This window comes from Pelecanus crispus, chromosome 2 (genome assembly GCF_030463565.1).
Source record: "Pelecanus crispus isolate bPelCri1 chromosome 2, bPelCri1.pri, whole genome shotgun sequence".
Taxonomy (NCBI): domain Eukaryota; kingdom Metazoa; phylum Chordata; class Aves; order Pelecaniformes; family Pelecanidae; genus Pelecanus; species Pelecanus crispus.
In genome coordinates this window covers 107,583,949-107,604,711 of record NC_134644.1, presented here as the reverse complement: position 1 = coordinate 107,604,711, position 20,763 = coordinate 107,583,949, and the positions used below count along the sequence as shown (strand labels likewise).

The following is a 20,763-nucleotide window of genomic DNA, read 5'->3' as shown; positions in this document are numbered from 1 at the left end:
TCAGACTTAAAATTCAACCATATGGATTGTGTGTTATTGGAAGCAAAACAGAACAACCAACTAATAAAGATGTGCTAAAAAGAGAGGTAGATTAAAAAAATCATATATTCCTTGACCCAAACCAGGTATTACACTTGAAAAAAGTCAAATTAAAATCATACGTGCAGTCACTGCATTAGGAGAAAAGTATCCCCCAGCTAAACTATTCAGAAAAATTATACCAAAAAGTTACCATGAAAACAGGCAAAATAAAATCTGTCTTTATTGCCAGCTCCAGATTACCACCTTTTTAAAAAGTGTGCTGTCATTTAGAACAAAACGTTAAATAGAAGAGACGTCATTTAAGTCTCTACAAATGAGAAACTCTCAAGGTAAAATTAGATCCTTAAGCACTGCAGGCATCTGCATAGATAATAGAATTTCAGCACTAACATTTTTGCCCAAGGTAGTCCAGTGTCCTTGGTTTTATTTTAGTCTCAGCTTCCTCCTGCTCACACACCTGTACGCTTGTTTATAACACCCGGTGTGACTACATGATGCAATTTAAGAAGTCCAGTAAGGTCAATCATTTCAAAACCACACCATTCATATCCCTAACGGTGTTGGCTTTTTTCAAATATGCAACTGGTTGGACTGTGCAATTCTCTCCGCACTTCAGCTGAGATAGCTTTTACTTAAAAATGACTGATGAACATTTTAATTAAATAAAGCTGCACTTATCTGTACAAATACACATTTTGTAAATTGGATCTGCTGTACCGTACAGTATTAAAATGTGCAATAATTTCCTAGTAAGTTACTGCCATTTAACTAGGTATTTTTTCAAGGCACAGTACACAAAAGAACTCCTACAACAGCAGATCAGCCTACATGAAAATTTTAAGCTTCTAATGAGACAGTGGGACACATTTTGCTCATTCTTTGTATTGAGCGACATAAGGCAGCACAAGAAGCATAACAAGGAAGTTCAGATGTCCTGGGTTCTTCATCATAGTCACAAAGAATACTGGCCCCCCTATACAAATGAGAGATACAAAGCTGTAAAATATGGGAATATAATTTTATTGTGTTAATCTGCATATGTATTGGTACAGCTGTTCTGTGAATGCTTCTGAGGAAAATTTTTCCATAACTCTGGCTCTCCCAGCTGCTCCCATTGTATCCTTTAAGAGAGGGTCTCTCACAATTTTTTCCATGGCCTCAGAGAATTGCGTTGGCAGAGGATCGCACAAAAATCCTGTAACATTATGCAAGATTGATTCTAAAGGACCGCCTGAATTAACTGCTACAACTGGACATCTCATATACATTGCCTCCAGAGGAACAATGCCAAAATGTTCATTGCTTGGTGTATAAAGCACACATACAGAGTTACTAAAAAGAGAGATTTTCTGTTCATCTGAGAACGATCTCAGAAAAGTCACATGGTCGTTAAGACTAAGCTTGGCTGCAAGTCTCCTCAGCTCTTCATAGTGCTCCACATTTTCCAGAACTCGTTTATCATAACCACCTGCCATAACGAGGTGAACTTCATTCCACTCATGAGAATCCAGTCTTCCTCGAAGCTCATGCAAAGCTTCAAGAGCCAGTGCCAGATTCTTTTTTCTCTCATACCTATTAATGGAAAGAAACAAGAACTTTTTCTTTTTGGGTATCAGGTCAGCTATGTCCGTGGGAACAACTGTTTCAAAGCTACTGATATTGAGAGATGGGTAGAGGACATCTGGGTTTACGTGAGATAAAGACTTAAACGTTTCCTTGAACACACTGGCGGTGAACCTGCTGTTCACAACAATGCAGTCTGCCATGCCAGTCGTGTATTCTTCCAGCCAGTCGAGCGGTAATCTGTAGATGCGCTTCAGGAGAGATTCTCTCTTGGTCAGAAGCTGATCAGGAAAGTGACAGTAAAACAAAACCTTCTTACGGGTTCTGGCCAGTCTAAGCACAGGAATGCAAGCAGACACCTAGTCCAAGCAGGAGAGACAGGGGCAAGAGGAGACATTCGTTATTTGCGTTAGTATGCAGCTGGTGTGTAGCTGTGATTTCAAAGCCGTACCCTGAGGGACGGTCCTTTGCAAGCCAAGTGCCTTCTCCCCCCCCCGCCCCAAGCGCATCAAGCTGCACTCCCCCGCCCAGGGCTTCTGGCCGCGGCTCTGGGCTTCCTCCCTTACCTCGGCCAGCGAGACCCCTTCTCTGCCGAGACCCCTTCCCCGCCCAGGCCCCATCAAGCCGCCGGACTTCCCGCCAAGGCCCACCGCCACTGGAGAGCTGGGAGCGGAGCCCAGGCGACAGCGGCTTCCTCTCCCTCCAGCTACCCCGGGAGCCCGCCAGCACCCCCGCCTCCCCTCGGGCCTCTCCCCCCCGCCTCGCCCCGCAGCAGCAAATGGCGGCGCCCCCCGCCCCCCTCCGGCCCCGCACCTGGTCGCAGACGAAGGCGTCCGCCCGCTCGCCGCTGAGCAGCAGGACGTAGAGCGCCAGGAAGGCCATGCGCAGGGCAGCACACAGGGCGTGCCCGCGGCCCCACAGGCTGCGGGGCAGCCAGCCGCCGGCCTGCCGCACCCGCAGCCCCCGCGTCTCCGCGAAGCAGCGCCCGGCGTCGTAGTGCGCCGTCCAGATCTGCACCCGGCAGCCCCGCGCCTGCATCGCCAGCGCCGCGTCCACCACCAGCCGCTCCGCCCCGCCCAGCCCCAGGTCCGGGTGCAGGAACAGGATGGACGGGCCCTCCCCGCCCGCCGCCGCCGCCGCCATGGCTGCTGCGGGGGGAACCGGGGCCCCGGCCGCCCGACGGCCACGTAGCGGGGCAGCAGCGCGTATGCGCAGCCCGTCGGCCGCCGCAGGCCACGTCAGCCTTCCTCCCGGGCCTCCCCTTCCGCCCCTCCCGCCGGGCGGCCGCGGCGCTGCCGGCCGCCTCGTCCCCCCCGCTCCCTGCCCGCCCGCCCCGGCCCGGTCGCTGGGGAGGGAGCGGGCACGGCCGAGGCGTCGCGCAGAGTCAGCTCGGTCAGACAAGCGGCGCTGAGGGGGTGGAGGGAGGGCCCGGGGCCGGCGCTGCTCAGGCAGCGTGGCGGGCAGCCGCCAGGCCCCGGGGGCCGCGGCGCGGGGCGGGGCCGGCGGCCGCTGCGGGCAGGGAGGTGGCCGGAGCGGCGGCGGAGGAGCCTGTGTGTGTGTGTGTGCCGTGTGTGTGCGTGAGGCCGTGCCGACCCCCGAGCCGCTGCCGCCATGGTGAGGTTCTGCCCGGGGCGGGGGGTGGCTGAGGCGCTCCCTCTCCCCTGGCCGTGCCCGCCGCCTCTCACCCCCTCCCGCTCCTCTCTCCGCAGCCCGGGCCCAGCCCCAGCGCTACGAACGTCGGCTCCGCCGGCCGCTCCCCCAGCAAGGCCGTGGCTCCCCGCGCGGCCGGCTCCACCGTCCGGCAGAGGTAGGTGCCGCGGCGGCTTCGTGGTGGGGGCAACCCTTTGTCGGTCCGTCTGTCCGCCCGCCCCTTCTGCTCTGTGGCTGGGCAGCCCCGGCGCGGGGCAGAGGCAGGGTGGAAGCGGGCCGCGCCGTGCCCTTCCGTGGGCTGTGCGGGCAGGGCTCCTGTGGGTCGAACTCGCCGGTCCCGGCTGCAGCGGGCTGCAGCCCCAGGCCGTGCCGCGCCGCGCCGGCCGTCGTGCCCTCCGCCTGCGTGAGCTGATGCTCTCTGCTTGCCGGGCTGTACGGGCCGATGCAAGTGTCTTGCTTCTGCAGAGTCTCTTGCGGCGCTTCGTGCTAGAAGCTGGCAGGCCGCTAACGCGTTACGGCCTTTGTTTCGTTCTGTTATCCCCTAAAGGAAGAATGCTAGCTGTGGGACGAGAAGCGCAGGCCGTGCCACCTCCACGGGTACTGGTGGGATGTGGCGATTCTACACTGAGGACTCTCCGGGGCTCAAAGTGTAAGTTGGCTGTATGGGTGGTGGCAGGCATGGGGGCTGTATATTTCACCTGCTTATGTACTCTTTCAGTCTTTCAATTGAGAGGTCAATGTTCTGGTCTGCATGGGAAAACAGGCTGAATTGATGGCTGCTTAGGTAGATTTGGGCCGAAATATTTGATTTGTAAACCTGGAGAGATAGTTTTCAGAGTTATAGCGGCTTTAAAAAGGTAGGTATGAGTTATATTGTATAATTGCCCAGACTTACTTTAAGTGATCTTTGAAAACTGCAAGCAATCCCTTTGAAGTTGGGAAAGATTACTTGTCACAGTGAATTTAGGCATCTGTGTGCATGTTTTTGTTCCCTTTAATTAAACTTTTGTTTTTTCTTTATTAATAGGTATATTGTGATCCTGCACTCCCCCTCCCTTGAAAGCATGATATAACTGATATGCCACATGCTTGCAGAATCTCAGATGTTTTACAAAACTGAAGAGAAATTATTTTAGTTAAGCTTGCAAAGTGAATAGCATTCCGATACCTTGTATATCTCTGTGTTTACAAGGTGAATATTCCAAGATTATGGTCAAATATCTGGTGGCAGTGTCCCTTAAGCTGTGAAGAGAGCCTTACTTTTTACTTTTTGGCCAGTTTGAGTCGTTCAGATTGGTTTCCCAAACAGGTTTTGCAGCCTAATACTTAGGTAACAAAGGTGGAAGGTGTATTTCAGCTGATGGGTGCATGCCAAGTCATACCCTGAGTGGGAGTTTGTGCTTCTTGTAGAGTTATACTTCATGGCCTCTTGTTCTTACTGGGTTGAAGAGACTCAAGACACTCAGGGATGTCCTTATTGTTTCTTTTTTCTAGAATCCGTTAGTATTTTATTTTGGAGCTCTTTAAGAGGGCTGCTGTTGGCTGCACGAACAGAACATTTGGGGAAGGGTTGGTGATAGTCTAGTTAGTGATTGTTCCATGAGTTATCCTTCCTCTGAAGATGTCTTAGGTGTTTTCATTTTCGTATGTGCTTGATGCTTTAAAGGATAAAAATTATACAGCAAACTATCAAGGTAGTGGTGTTCTGCTACTGCAGGTCTTGCTTCTCCATTCTGAATCCAGAGAGGAGACAAGGCAAAGAAAAAGACAATGAGCAACAATAGTGTTCTAGAGCAAATCTATGTGGATAAGTAAGGCAACTATTTTCTGTGTTGTTTGGTCTACTAAAGCTCAATTAAAAAAAAAAATGAATAAAACCAAATTGAGGAAAACCAGTGTTCTACCATTAGGTAGATTTTGTTTTCAATAGACTTGTGATACAAGCTGTCAAAGCAGCTTTACCAAATTCAGTAAGTTTCCTTGTGAATCGTTTGTTTTCACTTTTGATGTTGGATGGCCACTGAATTGTTCTAATCTTCAATACAAGCAGGTCAGGAGATCGATTTTCCCTTCTATTTATGTTGCAAAACGGTGTTACCCAGTTTTAAGGTTTTGGAACACTGGGAGTGGTTTTTTGGCAAGGTACCATGGGCAGCTGTATGGTCAGGCTTTTAATGGAAGAAACAAATCTGGAAAAGTGAATTGGTTTTACAAATCACCTACATACTAGATGCAGTGTTTTCTGAACCATGGCTTGGGAGCAACTTCCTTGCTTACAGCGTTCCATGTATTTTTCTACATATGTTTTTTCCATAGCAACCAATTGCTATGATCTCTGTCCTATTCAGTAGGCTTAAGAATGAAAATGAGTTATAGAAAGGTTGTGGTTGCCTCAGTAAAGTACTTCAGCCAAAGTTGTTTTTAAAAATGGTTGTGATCACTACTGCATAAAGCAGTGTGAAAGCTTAGCCTGGTGGTGGGGATTTTTTGTGTTTTCTCATGTTGTTTAAACTATTAGCTCTTAAAATTACTATGAAAAAAACACATAAAAACACCTGAGGACGTGTTATTTCATGCTAGCTATGATCAGGAGAATTCCGCTCTGGATCAAAAGTTTTATATTTTATACTGTGCATAATTATACCTCTGATGCTTGAGGTATTTAGTGTCTGTACCCAATATAAAAAATAATAAATATGCTGAATAAGCAAGTTTTGTTTGTCTCAGGAAATTACATTTATCTGTAGTACAAGATGCTACAAAATATGTCTTTAAAAACAACACTAGCAAAAGGGGGTTGTGGGGGATCTGGCTGAGATTGGGGTAAGATATTTTTCTCTTTAAAATTCAGATCAAGCATTGCATACTTTGAAAAGAAGACTAAACCCAAACTTGTTGCTCTTTCTGTGGCACTTGGTACCTGTGGTTCCTGTATCTTGTCTTGAGCTTTCTTGCTTAAAGGGCTATAGGCAGTGTTTCCTGTGGAGCCATGATAGAGAATCAAATTGCCTTGTAGTATAATATGCAGCCTTATGAAAGACATTCTGAGAATGCACAGCGCCAAATCTTTAGAGGTGCCTGAATCTATTTATTTATTTAAACTGCATGGTGGGCTGAGAAGATTCAGGTGTGTGGAGGAGAATTGCAGGGTTTCAGCCGGTTGCCTTTGGACTGGAGGAAATGAGATATATGTGTCAGTACTGGAAATCTGATTATTCTCTAGGGGGATCAATGTCATCTGCATGTTTAAAAATACCCACCAAACACACAAACAGTCCCCACTCTTTTATTTCCATGTTGCTCTGTTCTGGTTGGTGGTGCTCCTCTATTCCTGTGTGCCTTTGGCAAAGAGTAGCTTACGTGTTACTACTACTAAAGGCTCAAATGAATTGAATAGTAATTCAGATACAGTGTAAGGACTTTGTGCTCCTGATACTGTTACAATTTATATTATGTAGGACATAAATTTCAAATATGTATAAAACACTGGGGATTGAGAAGTGCATTCTGTTGCTTAGTGAAAGATATCCCTTCATAGGGGTTGCTTATGTAGTCACCGTGTGTGCGGACTTTTTTTATTTTGCGTGTTTTGTCATTGGCTTATTTGCTAAATGCTTTATGTCTGTTTTTAGGGTTCTCCATACCCAGATAAGTCTAAGTATGGCAGATAAAAATTGAGTTTTAAAACTCAGTGTAAGATTATAGTTATGAACATTTGAAGTACATGGGCTATGATCTCACAGAAAAATAAGCTAGTGAATTGTTTCAGTCCATTTGCAGTTTCTTTTTTAATTCATATTCAAGTAAGATGTACCTGCTTATAAACAGTAACCTGGAGGGTAATCGAGGCTGGATAACAGAAATCATGGTGTTTCTCCCAGTAGTAGGTTGAAAATCAGAAATGAGATTGTATGGAGTGGTATGAAGCAGTGTTGAGTGTGTGTAGTTGTATAACAGTGCGTGTAATTGTTGTGTCCCAGAACAGTGTAAACCAGCTGATTTAGCCTCTCAACATGCACCCTAAGATTAAACTGTTTTTTAAAAACATCACTATACAATTTCTAAACCACGTATAAAAGCGGGAAGGAAAAAAGTTAAGAAATTTGTTAATTTATACATTTTAGGTAATGATTTAATGATGGAGTTAACTTTGACATTCTGTGTGTCTCTTTCAAGAAAACAGAAGTCCCCGTTTCTCACCCAGTGCTGGCATTGTTTTCAAATGAAATAAAACCTCTGAAAAAACAGCTAATGCGAATTTTATGCCAAAATTTTACTAGCCGCTAGAGGACTCTGTTGGTTTTTGTATCTGACTACATCTCCCCTCAGGTGGCTATCTGAGTAGTAAATACAGATGATAATTTTCCGGAGATTGTTTTCACAATGATGAGTTATAATGAACCATTAAATACTTTTTAAATAAGTAGGGTTTTTTGTTATTATATTGTGCTTCATGGTTACATAACATTTAGGGTGTGTAAAACTATCTTTTAAAACACGGGGCAGCAGCAGTTTTTGATAGAGATGGCTATCTCATTTCTGTGTACTTCAGGGTATTTCTATGGGAATGGAATAAGAGTTTTCTCGTGCAATTACTTATGAACTGAACTGATGAGTTCACTTGGCTGATAATGACTGGCCTTTGGACCAAACAGACCTTTTTACCTTTTTTTTTTTTTTTATGTTAATGCATTTTCTTTCTTTATTTTTAGTGGGCCTGTTCCAGTTTTGGTCATGAGTCTTCTTTTTATTGCTTCTGTGTTTATGCTGCACATCTGGGGTAAATACACTCGTTCATAGACTCAGCCGCCAACTTAAAAAAATACATCTTGGACCAAAAATATGGTGGATCCTGGTTGTTCTTGGAGAGAGACTGGGGAAGCTTCCTATCACCTGTTGAAGTCCTGTCAACTTTGGCTCTAACACCGAATGAATTTCTCAATTCGCTATTTGGGCAGGTTTGAAGGCTGTCATGGATCATTTTATATTTGTATCTGTACACTTAGAATACAGGTATTGCAATAAAAGTTGTATATGGAAATAGAAACAGTCTTAACTGTATTTTTTCCTCCTATTCCAGCATACCACAACTAAAACATTATACTTGTGGTTTTCATATATAACCATATTTCTGAGTAAATGCCATTTGACAGTTCAAATCAGATTCTTCTATACTGTACATTGCTATATAATTTCATGCCAGAAGATCTTTTTTTTTTTTTGTGAATAGGAGAGGCAAAATCAGGCACACAAACACGTGAAGGTAACAAACATGTTTGTTGAAATAAAACTGAGGTACGCTAGCTGAGCTGGTCATGTTCTTCTGTTAACTCCAGAAAAATAGCTGGATTTATTTAATTTCTTTCCTAAATGCAAGTTAAACTTTACTCAGTGCTCATTATACATAAAAGTATATAAGTATGCTTGTTTCTCAAACTGCACTTGAGGAGCAACGTGAACTGGTACCTAACTGATTTTCAAAAGAATAATTGCATGGCTGTCAGACATGTTTCTCCTGTAGGTCCAGCCTCTTTCAAGGAGACTTGGGGAGGGAAATGGAATGGGAGGACTGGAAAAGCAATGGCTGCGTCTTAAATAACAGGACATGCAAACAGGCGGAGATACAGCTAAGTGGCTCTTCAGATAATCACTCTAGTTTCCTTCTGGGTGTTGTTCTTTGTTTTCCTTTTGAACAGTCAGACAGCTCTTCCTTCCCTTTTTAAAGGTACATACATGCACTAGCGTTTCAGTTGTTTCTCGCTGCTGATGTGGTCTTCAGACTGAGATAACCAAATCAGGCCTTTCCATACAGTTGGATAGAGTTATTGTAGCCTCTTGCTCGTGTCATGATTCCTGTTTGAATATCAGCTTGGAATGGGAAAACAATATTCTTGGTTATGGAGCCTTGATACAAGTGTTGACTTGCTGACATGTTGTAGAAGCACCCTCTCTTACACACCACCTTCCTTTATCTCAGTTCTTAAAGTAGCATTACTTCTGAAAATAAACAGTTCAGAACAAAAACAAGAATAAGGAATGTGGTCTTGGGGCTATAAGGGTAATTGCTTTGAGCTGTGCTTATGCTATAATACCTAGTGTAAATGTAGAGGGAAAGGCAGAAGACTTGGAGCAGAAACTGAAAATTGTCTTACAAAATGTAGTGGTAGGAGGGTTATGTTTTCAGAGGATTGAAAGTTGAGGAACAGGGAATTCTGGTGACTCAAAGGCAGTAGGGTAGCAGAATACACTAAAGCGTTGGAAACTGAGCCAAATAAATCATGTATCAAAGAGAAAAGGATCCACAAATCACTTACAGCTATGCATATGGAAGGGAAGAAAAAACACAAGGGAAAATAAAACAAATGGGGGGATTAGCTCACCACTTCAGAAGGCAGAGATAAGGATCTCTTATTTAAATGCTTTGCCTAGCAAGGAAATAAAATGAAATCACTGACTGTACAGATTCTAAGGCAAGAAGGAAAATGCCAAGAAAAGACCGAATGCAAGTCAGTTGTTCTGCTGACCATGTGGACAGACTGCTGCTGCTCAAAGGGGAAGGAGTAGTGTACCCTAAAATAGCATAATGGAAAGGAATAATGGATAACAGTAATATCTAAGTGGGTAACCTCTTTACTTTTGATGATACAGTTTTCTAACACAGCAGGAAACAATTTTCTTCGAAACGCTTCCAGTCCCTAAAAGCTGTTTTGCCACATCAAATAATTCCATTTAAAGCCTTCCATATTTTTGCTTGTCTGGTATCTTGCTGCTTGTAAAGACCAAAATCAGCTATGAATGCAGAAAAAGAAAAGGGATGGGGGGAAGGTTTATGGCTGTACGGCCTACATTTAATTCAGCTGAGCTGACTATTTTGACAGTGGTGTCCTTGATTAAATATTTTGTTTTCTAGAATGGCCTATATCATAGATTTTTGCATACACTGTCAGAGTCTGATGTTTCTAGTTTTGCACAAATCACTTCCTACCCCTTCTTGGCTTTATATTTTGGAAGTGTGAGCTTTCCTATGGTTTAAAAAACCTTGCTGCTTTAATTCATGAAAGAACTGATACTTTAGTTGGATGCAGCTAGCTGAAACATCCATAGCTTTGTTTGATGTTCCTTGTATATGACAAAAAGACAGATTTCTCTATCGTATGCTTTCAATTTGTGATCTTTTTAATGATTAGCATAAAAGTGTTAGATATTCATGCTCATATTTTTAGCATTTTGTGTACATGAACTGTAGTGGATTCTTGCAGTCAATGTTTATCGAAACTTCAGCTCCACAGAAGTACAGATAAAGAAATACAGGTTGCAAAGACTTACCAGAAGCTTGGCTTATAATGAATGTGAAATTCTGTTTGGCCAGGGTGGATAAATTATGGGCATGCTGATAAACAGTAGCTAATCTGTAATACAGATACTAGTCTTTCAGTAATAGGTGGGAAAGAAGAAAGGATGGTCATTTGCAAACTGTCGTATCAGACAGCTAGGAATTAGACTTTGGATTTTTATGTCTCCTTGTATGTGATTGAAATACAAGCTTGGCTGAGCTGACTGTTAGAAATTGTAAATATCTTTATAGTTTATTCAAGTGCTACAGAAGGCTCTAGGTCCACAAAGATCTTTACTTTGTCTCCTTAACAATAAAGGTTCAGGAAATCTGGAAGAGCTTGTATTTCCATAGAAGATATGATAAAGTACTAGGATCTTTTATTCTTGACTTAAAAAAAAATTTGCAACCTCAGGCCCCATTATTACTCAAGTGAAGAAGGGGTTTTATAAGGAAACGGTCGTGTTGTACATGAATATGTCTGTGTCACTTAAGCTTTCCCTCCCTCCCCCAGCAATAGATGTGAGTATGCGAGCCAACTTCGGTCTGATTTAGCGGAGGAGTAGAAGCTGACAAACACTGTTCTTGAGGGTTGGATGGAATAGGTTGCTGGTCAAAGAAGGAGACTGTAGAAGTTCCCTCTGAGCGAAAGACTCTCACTTTTAACTTGTTACCTAGGGAGAATAGCGGGGGCAGCTAGACTTCTTAAATGCCTTTACGATAGGAAAAGCTTTAATCTTTGCTCTTGCATCTTTTTGCATGGGGAAGTCAATCACCCACAAGCTATGGATCTGTAGGTATGTGGGCTTCATTCGTTCTGATGTTTCAGAACTACCTTTTGCTGTCTGTAGAAGCCAGCTCTACTACACAAAAACAATCTTTTTTTTTTTTTTCCCCCCCTCTAGGCTTCACTATTTACTGGTATCCAGTTGGTTACATCCAGGCCAACCTTTCTTGTAGTGTGCATATGGCATGTGAACTCCTCCCGTCTTTTGCCGTCATGTCACGATAAATACTGTGCCTCTGATAATCACTCGCAATGTTTCTCATTCTTGAAGGGACCAAGGGGAAGGGCAGGTGTGTTCAAGTGCATAATTCATGACTGTCCCATACATACACAGCTCTTTTGCAGCAGAAGGATTTTTTTTTCTTTTATAATGTCAGACTCTGAATTTACCCTCCAAGAAGAAACTGTCAGCTCTTTGCAATGTCTCATCTATCTCCAGCCATTTCTTAAACTCTCTGAGCCTATCAGACATAACATAAACTAGTGCAAGCTCTCTTCAGTACTGTTCACAGTAAGTTACAATGCCTTTACTACAGGCATATTTATATATCTGTAAAGATACATGCATGCACATGCGTGTGGTTGCTTTATCAGTTTTGAAATGCAAAAAGATGTGTCTCTGAAGATGTAAGATGGTATGCCCTTCTTAGACTGCACCGTGACAGCAAAGAAGCAGACAGAACAGCTTGTGTTCTTTTCCTCAGCTGTGTTAGCTAGAGATAAGTGGATGCTATACTGAGATCACGTGGTGAGGGCTAAATGATTTTATAAATAAATTAATGGATTCTATGAGGGGCTTGGTAGAAAAATTTATCTTCTTTTTTTTTTGTCTGGAAAAAGAGATGCCTCTTGTTTCTTCAAAGGCTAACTTTGTTATAGAATCAGAATCGTTTAGGTTGGAAAAGACTTCCAGCTTTGATAATACAGCTGCATTGACATCCTCATATTAGCTGTTTATATAAATGTGTTTCATAGAAGGCTATGTATTGTAGACTTGGCATTGTTAGTAATATATTAAGAGTATTAATGATTCTGAACTTGGGATGTGAGCTATAAGAGGGCACTGTCTGCCTTTTGCCTTTTTTTTTTTTTTTGGAGGGGAAAATTGTATAGCATTTGTGATTTCTGCTTTGATTTTGGAAGTTGGTGAAAAGAAAGGCAGGCAAAGCAAGAGCAGGTGAGAAGTTACTGAGTACAGCTCATCCCTGACATGTATTGTGACCTTCTCTTCTCCATTCTATATTCTAGTTGTCTCTTTTTCTCTGGAGGCTGTCAATTATACTTAATTGTGCCATGTAGTAGGATAGTGCTCTGATGCAGAGACGTGGCAGGTAGTAACAATAGTGAACAAACCAGACCCATTTTACTTCTGACAAAATCCAAGTTCAGATGTGGATCACTACAGATTTCACACCTTTATCTCATTCGGCTGCAGGTTGCAAATAATTATCCTTGTTTCTTATTTTGTAGGATTTTTCATGCAGCTGCCTTCCAGAATAGTGTGTGAGATTTTTTTTGACCGACCAGAAATGGAGGAATTCTTTGAAGTTACACTATCAGTTCATAAAACAGAACTAAGCAAAACTTCTTGTGTGCTGCCTCCAAGGAGGAGCTGTTTGTCTTAATATTAACAAAGTGAAATTCTAGCTAGTTTAGTGTGGTGGTTTTTTTTTTTTTTTTAGTTCAAGCATTTATCACTAAGTAAATATACTGACCTGTTTTCCTCCTCTGATACTACAGAGAGATATCAAATATATTTACAAATGCTGCGGAGGTAAGACATTGTCTCAGTGAAATGCTTCCAAAATAAAATCAGAACTAAATTTACAGTCAGTATGCTCCAGTTTCAGAGGGGCTGCGTCCCCAACATCTACTAATTATCAAACCCCATTCTGTGAGACCTTCTTCCAAGTTTATTAGCTACTGTTCTGATTGTTTTTCTGGTAAGGTAATATGAAAATAGCCTGAAGCAATGTTGCCTTACATTCCCAAGGTTGGCTGTTAAGTAATGTTACTCCTTTCTTACATAAAAGTACCATGCAGTTAGAGTACAGTCTATGTTGTAATCAGTGGAGGAGAGCATATGTGTTCCTCACCTCAGGAAGACATCTGTGAGGGAAAAAATATAACAGCATGATACAAACTGCTGAGAAGTTTGCGAAGGACCAAACTATTTTAACTGAGTGTGAACCTGAACCTGATACAGTGTTGGGGCTTGGTAGACCTAGCTTTCTAATTTTATTCCATTGTTTTTTCCATGCTCCTTGCTGAAAAGCTTTTTTTTTTTTTTTTAAATCCCCTTTTATGGCATGTGGGCATGATTTAAAAAAACAAACAAAAACTTTACAGAATGTTGAAGACGCATGCATGGAGGGACTCACAGTGGTGGATAGTAGAATTAGAGCCTGCCTTTCCTCTGTTCCAGGTGGAACTCAGTAATTCTAATCTCCCTGCTGTCTGCATGCAAAATTACCTAATGATAGAATTGCCTTTGCTGAATGAAAGAGTTTGTGGAGTGAGATTGTCTCCCTGTTTCTGAACAGAAAAAGAACCTCACAACACCTGTCGGAAGAAGAAAAATGTTTTTGCTAGTTCTGCTTCCAAGAATATTTTCCACCTCCAAGCTGAAATTATTTCTAACCACTTTCTGCCCCATGGCAAACTCAAGAACAGAAGAGCATCAGATAGGGCCTCTTGTCTTGGACCACTGCGTGAAGATTGACCACTCTGAGGGGAAAATTTTTCAGTAAAATGACTGTGCAGCAAACCTTGTGTCTCAGTTGTTTAGGCTCTTGTGGCTATGGCAGTGTAGCTATTCTGAAAAAGCATCTATGTTCTGCAGAAAGCACAGAGGTCTTTTATTTGTCCTGGTGTCCAAGCAAGGTAGTTCACCTGCAGCTGTTCCTTCCTGATATTTAAGGAACGCCACTACTTCATACAGTGATAGCCCTTTCTCCCCACTTTTTCCTGGCTTTTCTTGAGGATGAGTAACTTGATGAACTCCCTTTCTTTGTGGGAACAACACAGAAATCTCGCCTCTCTAAGGTAAGATTTAACTTTAGATTAGTTGACTTTAGATTTCCACAGTGTAGCTGCTAATAGTTGTGCGCCTTTTGTAGTCACTGGTGACAAACCTGCATTTCCAGGGTTTAGTTCTGCTAACCTCTTTTAGTGTCAGGTGAAAAGGTGCTGTGTAGGTGCCTGTTGCTCCAGGCAGTTGAAGAACTGTGGACAGCAACTCAGTTGGAGCATCTGTCAGCATTGTAGGTGCCGGACTATTTGGGATGAAAACCAACCCTGCATCCCAGCTGCTGCTGACAGAGCTACTGATCGTTTACTTCATTTTGGTGATGAAAATAATCTGAGAGTGTACAGTGGTGATGAAACCCAAAAACCTCATGAATACTTGGCGGGTCATACAGTCATCAACAAAGACTTTCCAAAGAGCAAAAATGCTCCATGATCCTTGAAGAAAAAATAATTGGCAGTTCAGGAAAACACTTGAAAAAGACGGTAAGTCAGTAAATGCTGCTGGAGTGTGTTTTTTCCGCGTGGGTATCACTGAACCATTTCATTGTAACTTGCTTCATGTTGGTTGTGCCAACAGTGTTAGAGTCCTAGAGCCTTGCCATAGCTAGGAAGTGTTTTGTGCTGTGTACGGCAACTGAGTCACCCCTATGCAGGGGGAAAAAGCCAAATTGTATAGATATAAATTTTGACTGCTTTTAGTCTTGTATCAAAATAATTGTGTAACCAATGAGGAATAAAAAGAAAACATCTTAGAGAAATGTTAGCAAACTTTTTGTGTGTGTGTGATGGGCTTGACTGTCTCATAGTGAAACTAATGGGAAAGCTGCTGAGCATCTGTGTGAGGAGGATGAGGCAGTTGTGGGTTTGTGTCAAAAAGGAAGTTGAATGCTTTCACTGTTCGCTTTCAGAGCTTGCTCCTTATTCTAAACCTGAAATAAATACCCAGGAGCTATACTCATCATTAAATTCAATTTGATTAGAAAAATAGATCCTCCTTGTACTTAAGGTAAGGAATGAGCTGTAAAACAATGTGGTTCCTCCAAAAGATTGCCTTTTTAATTTTTTTTTTATTTTATTTTTGTATATTTGGAGCATTACAGAGACCAGGAACAAGAATATGTTTGGCTGAAGTTGCAGGCACTGGGCAGATTGTGACAGAGTTGTATGTGTGGTCTTAATGCAGTAATGCTGTCAAAGCTGGGTCCCTGACAAAATTGTGATTCTACACTTTTGAGATACGCCACAAGTGACTGATAGAAAGGTTCGCTTAAGACGCAACCTTGACATTCAGAAATACTGGAGTATTTTTGAACCTCTCAGCCTTTCTTAGCATGTCCTGTGATGTTTTCAGTCATCGTCTTAACAGACCAGTAGAACAAGTACCATACTGTAAAGTTTGGGAATGTATCTGTAGCTTGCCTGTGGGGTGGACTTCTGCCCAAATACTCAAAGGTAGGTGAGTAGAGCACAGGTCGCTAGGGGTGGCCATCCATGGAAAGCGTAGGTAGTGCAGCTTTGGGTAGGTGTTCTGGCAGCCCTGTGGGATGGAAGGAGGAGGAAATCAAATGACGGAAGCAGAAATCACTGTTCCACCTCCTCCATACCCCATTGATAGCAGAGATGTTGTTTGTATGCTTTTGTTGCCAGCAGACTTCAGCACAACCTGAGGACAAATCCAAGTAGTTTCTTTCTAGAAACTCAGCACTGGTTTCTTCTGACCAAATGTACTAGCATTTTGACTTTTTAGTTAGCTGAGTTAATATATGTACATGTATTAGTCTGTATGGTACTAGACTCTTTGAGGAACTAGTAAATTCTGTAACTAGGAAATTCCTCTCCCTCCGGATACCAGCGGGAGGAGAAAATTGTGAATGCTGCCTATTTGCTCCTGCACAGCAGGTCAAAACCTGCCCTGTTAAGTCAGCTTAAATACTGTCTTCAGTAAAGCTGGTGTTTCAGGACTATGACCTCTTCTTTAGCTAGGTCCCTTGCAACCCTTCTTTTGCAGCTGTTCCCTCAGGCTGTGGAATAACTGGGTTCCAGCGTAGTTTTGTGCTTTGGAGCAATGGATTTTGAGACTCAAATGGAGCAACGGCCATAAGCTGCTACTTACATCAATAAATTTAATATTAAAATATGTTTTTAAATCGATATGCTTGACTTTCTATAATCTCAAAACAATTATTTTTTTAAAATTCTTATTTTTTTAAAGAAAAATTTTTGTTTTGGTCAAAATTGAAAAGTAATTACCAAATGTCAACATTTTCCATGAACTGGAAATTCAAATTGGAACCAGCACTTAACACTAAGTAGCTATGACAATGTGAAATAATATTGGAAAAATGGGTATAGGTCATAACGAGATGTACTTTGGAAGGTACTCCTGGGCATATTTGGTCCAGCCCCCTGCTCACAGCAGGGCAAGCATCAAAGCTCAATCAGGTTGCTGAGGGCCTTGTCCAATTGCATTTTGAAAATCTCCAAGGAGGGAGATTTCAGAGTTTCTCTAGGTACCTGTCGCTGGCTACCTGTCCCTGTGCTTAAACACTCTCTGGTGAAGATTTTTTTCTTACATCCAATTAGAAGTTCCCTTGTTTGACCTTGCAGTGATTGCCTCTCATCCTTTTGCTGTGCGTTGCTGAGAGGACTCTGGCTCTATCTACTCTCTAACCTTAGGTAGGTGAGGACAGCAGCTAGCGTTGCCCCCTTAGCCCTCTTGAGCTAAACAAACCTGGTTGCCTCTGTCCCTGTACGTCATGAGCTCCAGCCCCCAACCATCTAAGTGACCCTCTCCTAGATTCTCCGGGTTGTTATTGTTTCTTTTATACTGGGGGCACAAAACTGACACCGTATTCCAAATGAGTGTCAAATAAAGGATTATCTTTAGGATTACTTCCCTTGACATGCTCTTTGTGCATCTTGCTATATGGTTCGCCTTCATCACTGCAAGGGCATGCTACTGGTTCATGTTCCGCTTGTCCATTGGGACACTCAGCTCCTTTTCTGCAGAGTCAAGCCGTGTCTTGTCGCATGGTGTTGCTCCGCCCAAGATGCAGGACTTAACGTTTGTCCTTCCTGAACTTCAAGAGGCTTTTGTTGGCTCATTTTTCCGTACTGTTAAGGTCCCTCAGATTGCAGTGCTATTCTTCAGCCTAGCGACCACCTTCTGAAATTTGGTGTCCTCACAAGCTTGCTGAAGTTGTAGATAATGAGACGAATTGCCTTCCTGCCAGGAGCACGAGTCTGCATCACTGCAGGTTTACTCTAAGCTCCTGTCCCTGTTTTTGACCATCCTCACAAAAACCTGATATGTCTGGGCTTGTGTGCAAGGCTGGCATTGAGATAATGGATTTCACATAAGAGCAGGCTCTAACCCCATGCTCTACTTTGCATGGAGGATGCAAGTGAAAACTCAGACGCGCTTGAGAGTGGCTTCCCAAAATTCACTAGGCACTGTTCCCAGGCCGCCTGCTTGTTCATTTCTCACTCACCACCTGTGCATTCAGATCTATCTGCTGGCTCATAAACCGATGTATATAAAGTTCTTACTTCTCAATAGCCTACACCATTTCTGTTATGTGTAGGTCTCACACAGACCATCCTAGAAGATGCCTGCAAAATGCACTAGGTGGCCAGGGCAACATGTAAAAGTTAATTTCTGGTATGATTTTATTAAAAAAAATATGCTTTTCTGAATTTTTTCTCAGCATTCCCAGTGATCCCAGTAGAAGGAAGAAAACATCTAAATATATACTCACCCTTTATTCTTTCTTCCCTTGAACTGATTCTCTGAAAGGAAAAGGGGCTCTAGGAATACAACTGTAGCCATTCTGCCAGGCACTTCTTTACCAATTAAAAAGGGTTTGGTCTCTAGGATATCTCCCTAAAATGAGTTAAAGCCACTACAAGCTGATACCTTTGTGTCCAAGTGCTCTGTTTGGTGGACAGCTCTTCTTCCCTTTGTCTCCATGGATGCAGATTTTTAGGTAACTTTACCAGTGGCCCTGTCCCCCATCCCTCTTGCCTGCTCTCTGGCTTAAGAGCCTCTGGCAAGCTCATTGTTTGTTGGGATGAAAATTCTGGTTCTTCCTCTTGGGAGCATTTGTCCATCCAGAGTCTCAGGGCTGGGTGGTCTTCTCCCCATTCTCAAGTAGACAAGATGCTAAAAGCTTTGAGGAATAACCCTATTCATGTAATCCCAGGTAATTGCCAGTGCTGACCAGCCAGGTCCCACATAGTGACTGAAGTATGGGTGTTTTCCAGAGAGTTTGGGTACAGATGTCTGGGTGTTTACACCTGGCTCATCTTTGCCATATAGACATCAAAGCCTAGAGGGAGAAAATAACACTGCACAAAGTTCACTTTCCCTGCTTTTGCAGGCAATGCAACATAAAAGCATTTTATAAACTGATCAAACTCCATAATTTAAGATATATTGAACTTCCCATGTCTTGTCTGAGAAGTTACACTGGGATAAGTGCAGCAGTTAGCTATTTCCCTATGTAAAAAGATGCTTTTCAGCAGTAGGGTTGTAGGCGTAGTCATGCCAGGCTTAGTAAAATCTGTAGCTGATTCACAGGCTATGTAAATATGCCTGTACTTTAGGAACATGGTATTGATGTAAGGATGTCCCTACAATGCATGAGCATCACGTAGTGAAAAGCTGGTGTCTTAAAAAGCCGTCTAATCACCATGTTTAGTAGAAAAGTGCTGTAAGACAATTGTATTAATACCCCAGAACCTGTTCCCCCACCATCTACTGTAAGACAGTGGCTTTCAGATAATGCTGAAGTTGGGAACAATACTGCTATTGATAATTCATGGATCATATGACAAGGAACCTTGTAATAATATCTGGCATACATTCCCAGCACAGCATCCTATCTTACCATAACTGTCTTTGTGAAGTACCCAGCTGTGAAAAAGCTGCAAAGGCAGATTAAAGTAGTAGAGTGATGGCACCACAGGTCCTGGCATTCCAGGTGTAACTCAATTGTTTTTTTGTAAACCAGCAAATGTATGGAGTCAAAGCAATACTTTCACATACAGAGTCTCATTTTTTCACTGTGCATTTAATGCCATCAGACCCCAGACTTGAAAGCGTTACTGTAATGCCTAATTAGCATGCCCATGCTAAATATTTCCAGCACCTGCCGTGACAGAAGAGCTTTCATGCAGTGCTTCCCTTCTTACTTCTCACCCTCACTTGATGCTGCCGGGTAAAACCCCTGTAGTACAGTCTCCCTGGAAGACCATTAAGGTGCATCAGAAGACAACAGTCTCTTATTCAGACCTGGAAGTAAATTTAAAATAAAAGCAGACCTACATTTTGTCTTGAAATAAGATAGTAAAGAAAACATAATACTCTGAGATATTATTAATTCCGAAGAACCACTAATACTTACTAGCTATTAGTAACAAGCAATACCACCATCATTTCTTTATTCTCCCAGTTTTCTGCCTTCAAGTTTTAGCCAGACTAATCCCTCAACTTCTTTTCTGCTGTGAACAATTGTATGGCTTCTGCTCACCTGCCTGATACCCTGACTAGTTGTAGTTGCTACTTTGTAGGAGATACATCATTCATACGTAGCTCAAGTTCATATATGGGATATAGTTCATTGAAGAACTGACTTGGTCATGGTCGTGGTCTTGGTTGTGGTTGGTCTTGCACAAGGACTGTCTTGTTTTGCTTGCTGCGAAGGGCAGTAATCACAGGTCCTTCACAGTTCTTTGTTGCTGTGTGCGGGATAAAGCCATTTACATCTGAGCAAATCCAGTGCTTTGCCCCCACTTTCATTCTGCACTGCATCAGTGCCACTCCCAATTTCTTTGTGTATGTGCCCACCTTTGTTGCCAGAAAGCACTGCTTGGGTTTCTGCTGAGGGGATCTAGCATCATCCTGCCTTTTCCAGGAAAAATACAGCTTGAGATGAAAGCATTGGGTAGGTCCCGCCCTATCAGACCTGCTTCTGAAACTGATCCCAAGGCATTAGGGGATGTGTTCTTTTGTTAAGTTAATGAAGAAAGAATAGTGTTTGTCTCAAGTCAGATTTGCCGAGTTGGGGTGAACTTTGTATATATGTTTTCTGCGAGACGTATGCTGTCCTTGCATGGAAGCTGTGTGGAAATTGAAGTTTAATCCTCTCCTCACAGCAATTCAGTGACACAGGCTGGGCTAGAATTCAGGATTTCCAGGGTCCTTAAGTTACAAATATTCCTCTACATAATGCTGTGTGCTTGACATAAAAGCGTAAAGTCCATCTAATATGAGTTAGCCCGTGCATGAGCTGTCAATACTAGGAAGTACAGGAGAGTGGCAGCACGACATGTCAGTTTACAGCAGAGATTGGCTGTG

General features: G+C 42.8%; 2 protein-coding genes across 3 annotated transcripts; one reads left to right on the top strand and one right to left on the bottom strand.

Moving 5' to 3' along the window:
• Positions 1-241: 241 nt before the first annotated feature.
• Positions 242-2,796, bottom strand: ALG2 (ALG2 alpha-1,3/1,6-mannosyltransferase; the record flags this gene model as incomplete). Its single annotated transcript, XM_075705040.1, has 2 exons — positions 242-1,964; positions 2,419-2,796. Coding segments are annotated over 2 exons (1,281 nt in total), but the record flags the coding sequence as incomplete, so codon positions are not given.
• A 16-nt stretch (positions 2,797-2,812) lies between these two features.
• On the top strand, positions 2,813-8,472 carry SEC61B (SEC61 translocon subunit beta). 2 transcript variants are annotated; one of them, XM_075704966.1, is made up of 4 exons: positions 2,813-2,946; positions 3,308-3,412; positions 3,803-3,904; positions 7,968-8,472. In XM_075704966.1, exons 1-4 carry the CDS (start codon positions 2,813-2,815, stop codon positions 8,053-8,055), a joined length of 429 nt encoding a protein of 142 aa, XP_075561081.1. In that variant the 3' UTR covers positions 8,056-8,472. The 2 variants fall into 2 exon arrangements, with proteins under 2 accessions (XP_075561081.1, XP_075561082.1); XM_075704967.1 differs by lacking the exon at positions 2,813-2,946 and adding an exon at positions 3,187-3,219 and having other exon boundaries at positions 3,315-3,412; positions 7,968-8,468.
• The last annotated feature ends 12,291 nt before the right edge of the window (positions 8,473-20,763 follow it).

Excerpts from the sequence above, each read along its gene's own strand:
- SEC61B (XM_075704966.1), top strand. The coding sequence starts at position 2,813 with ATGCGCAGCCCGTCGGCCGCCGCAGGCCACGTCAGCCTTCCTCCCGGG. Across the intron at positions 2,947-3,307 it reads TGCCCGCCCGCCCCGGCCCG|TCCGCAGCCCGGGCCCAGCC; the intron begins GTCGCTGGGGAG and ends CCCGCTCCTCTC. Across the intron at positions 3,413-3,802 it reads GGCTCCACCGTCCGGCAGAG|GAAGAATGCTAGCTGTGGGA; the intron begins GTAGGTGCCGCG and ends TATCCCCTAAAG.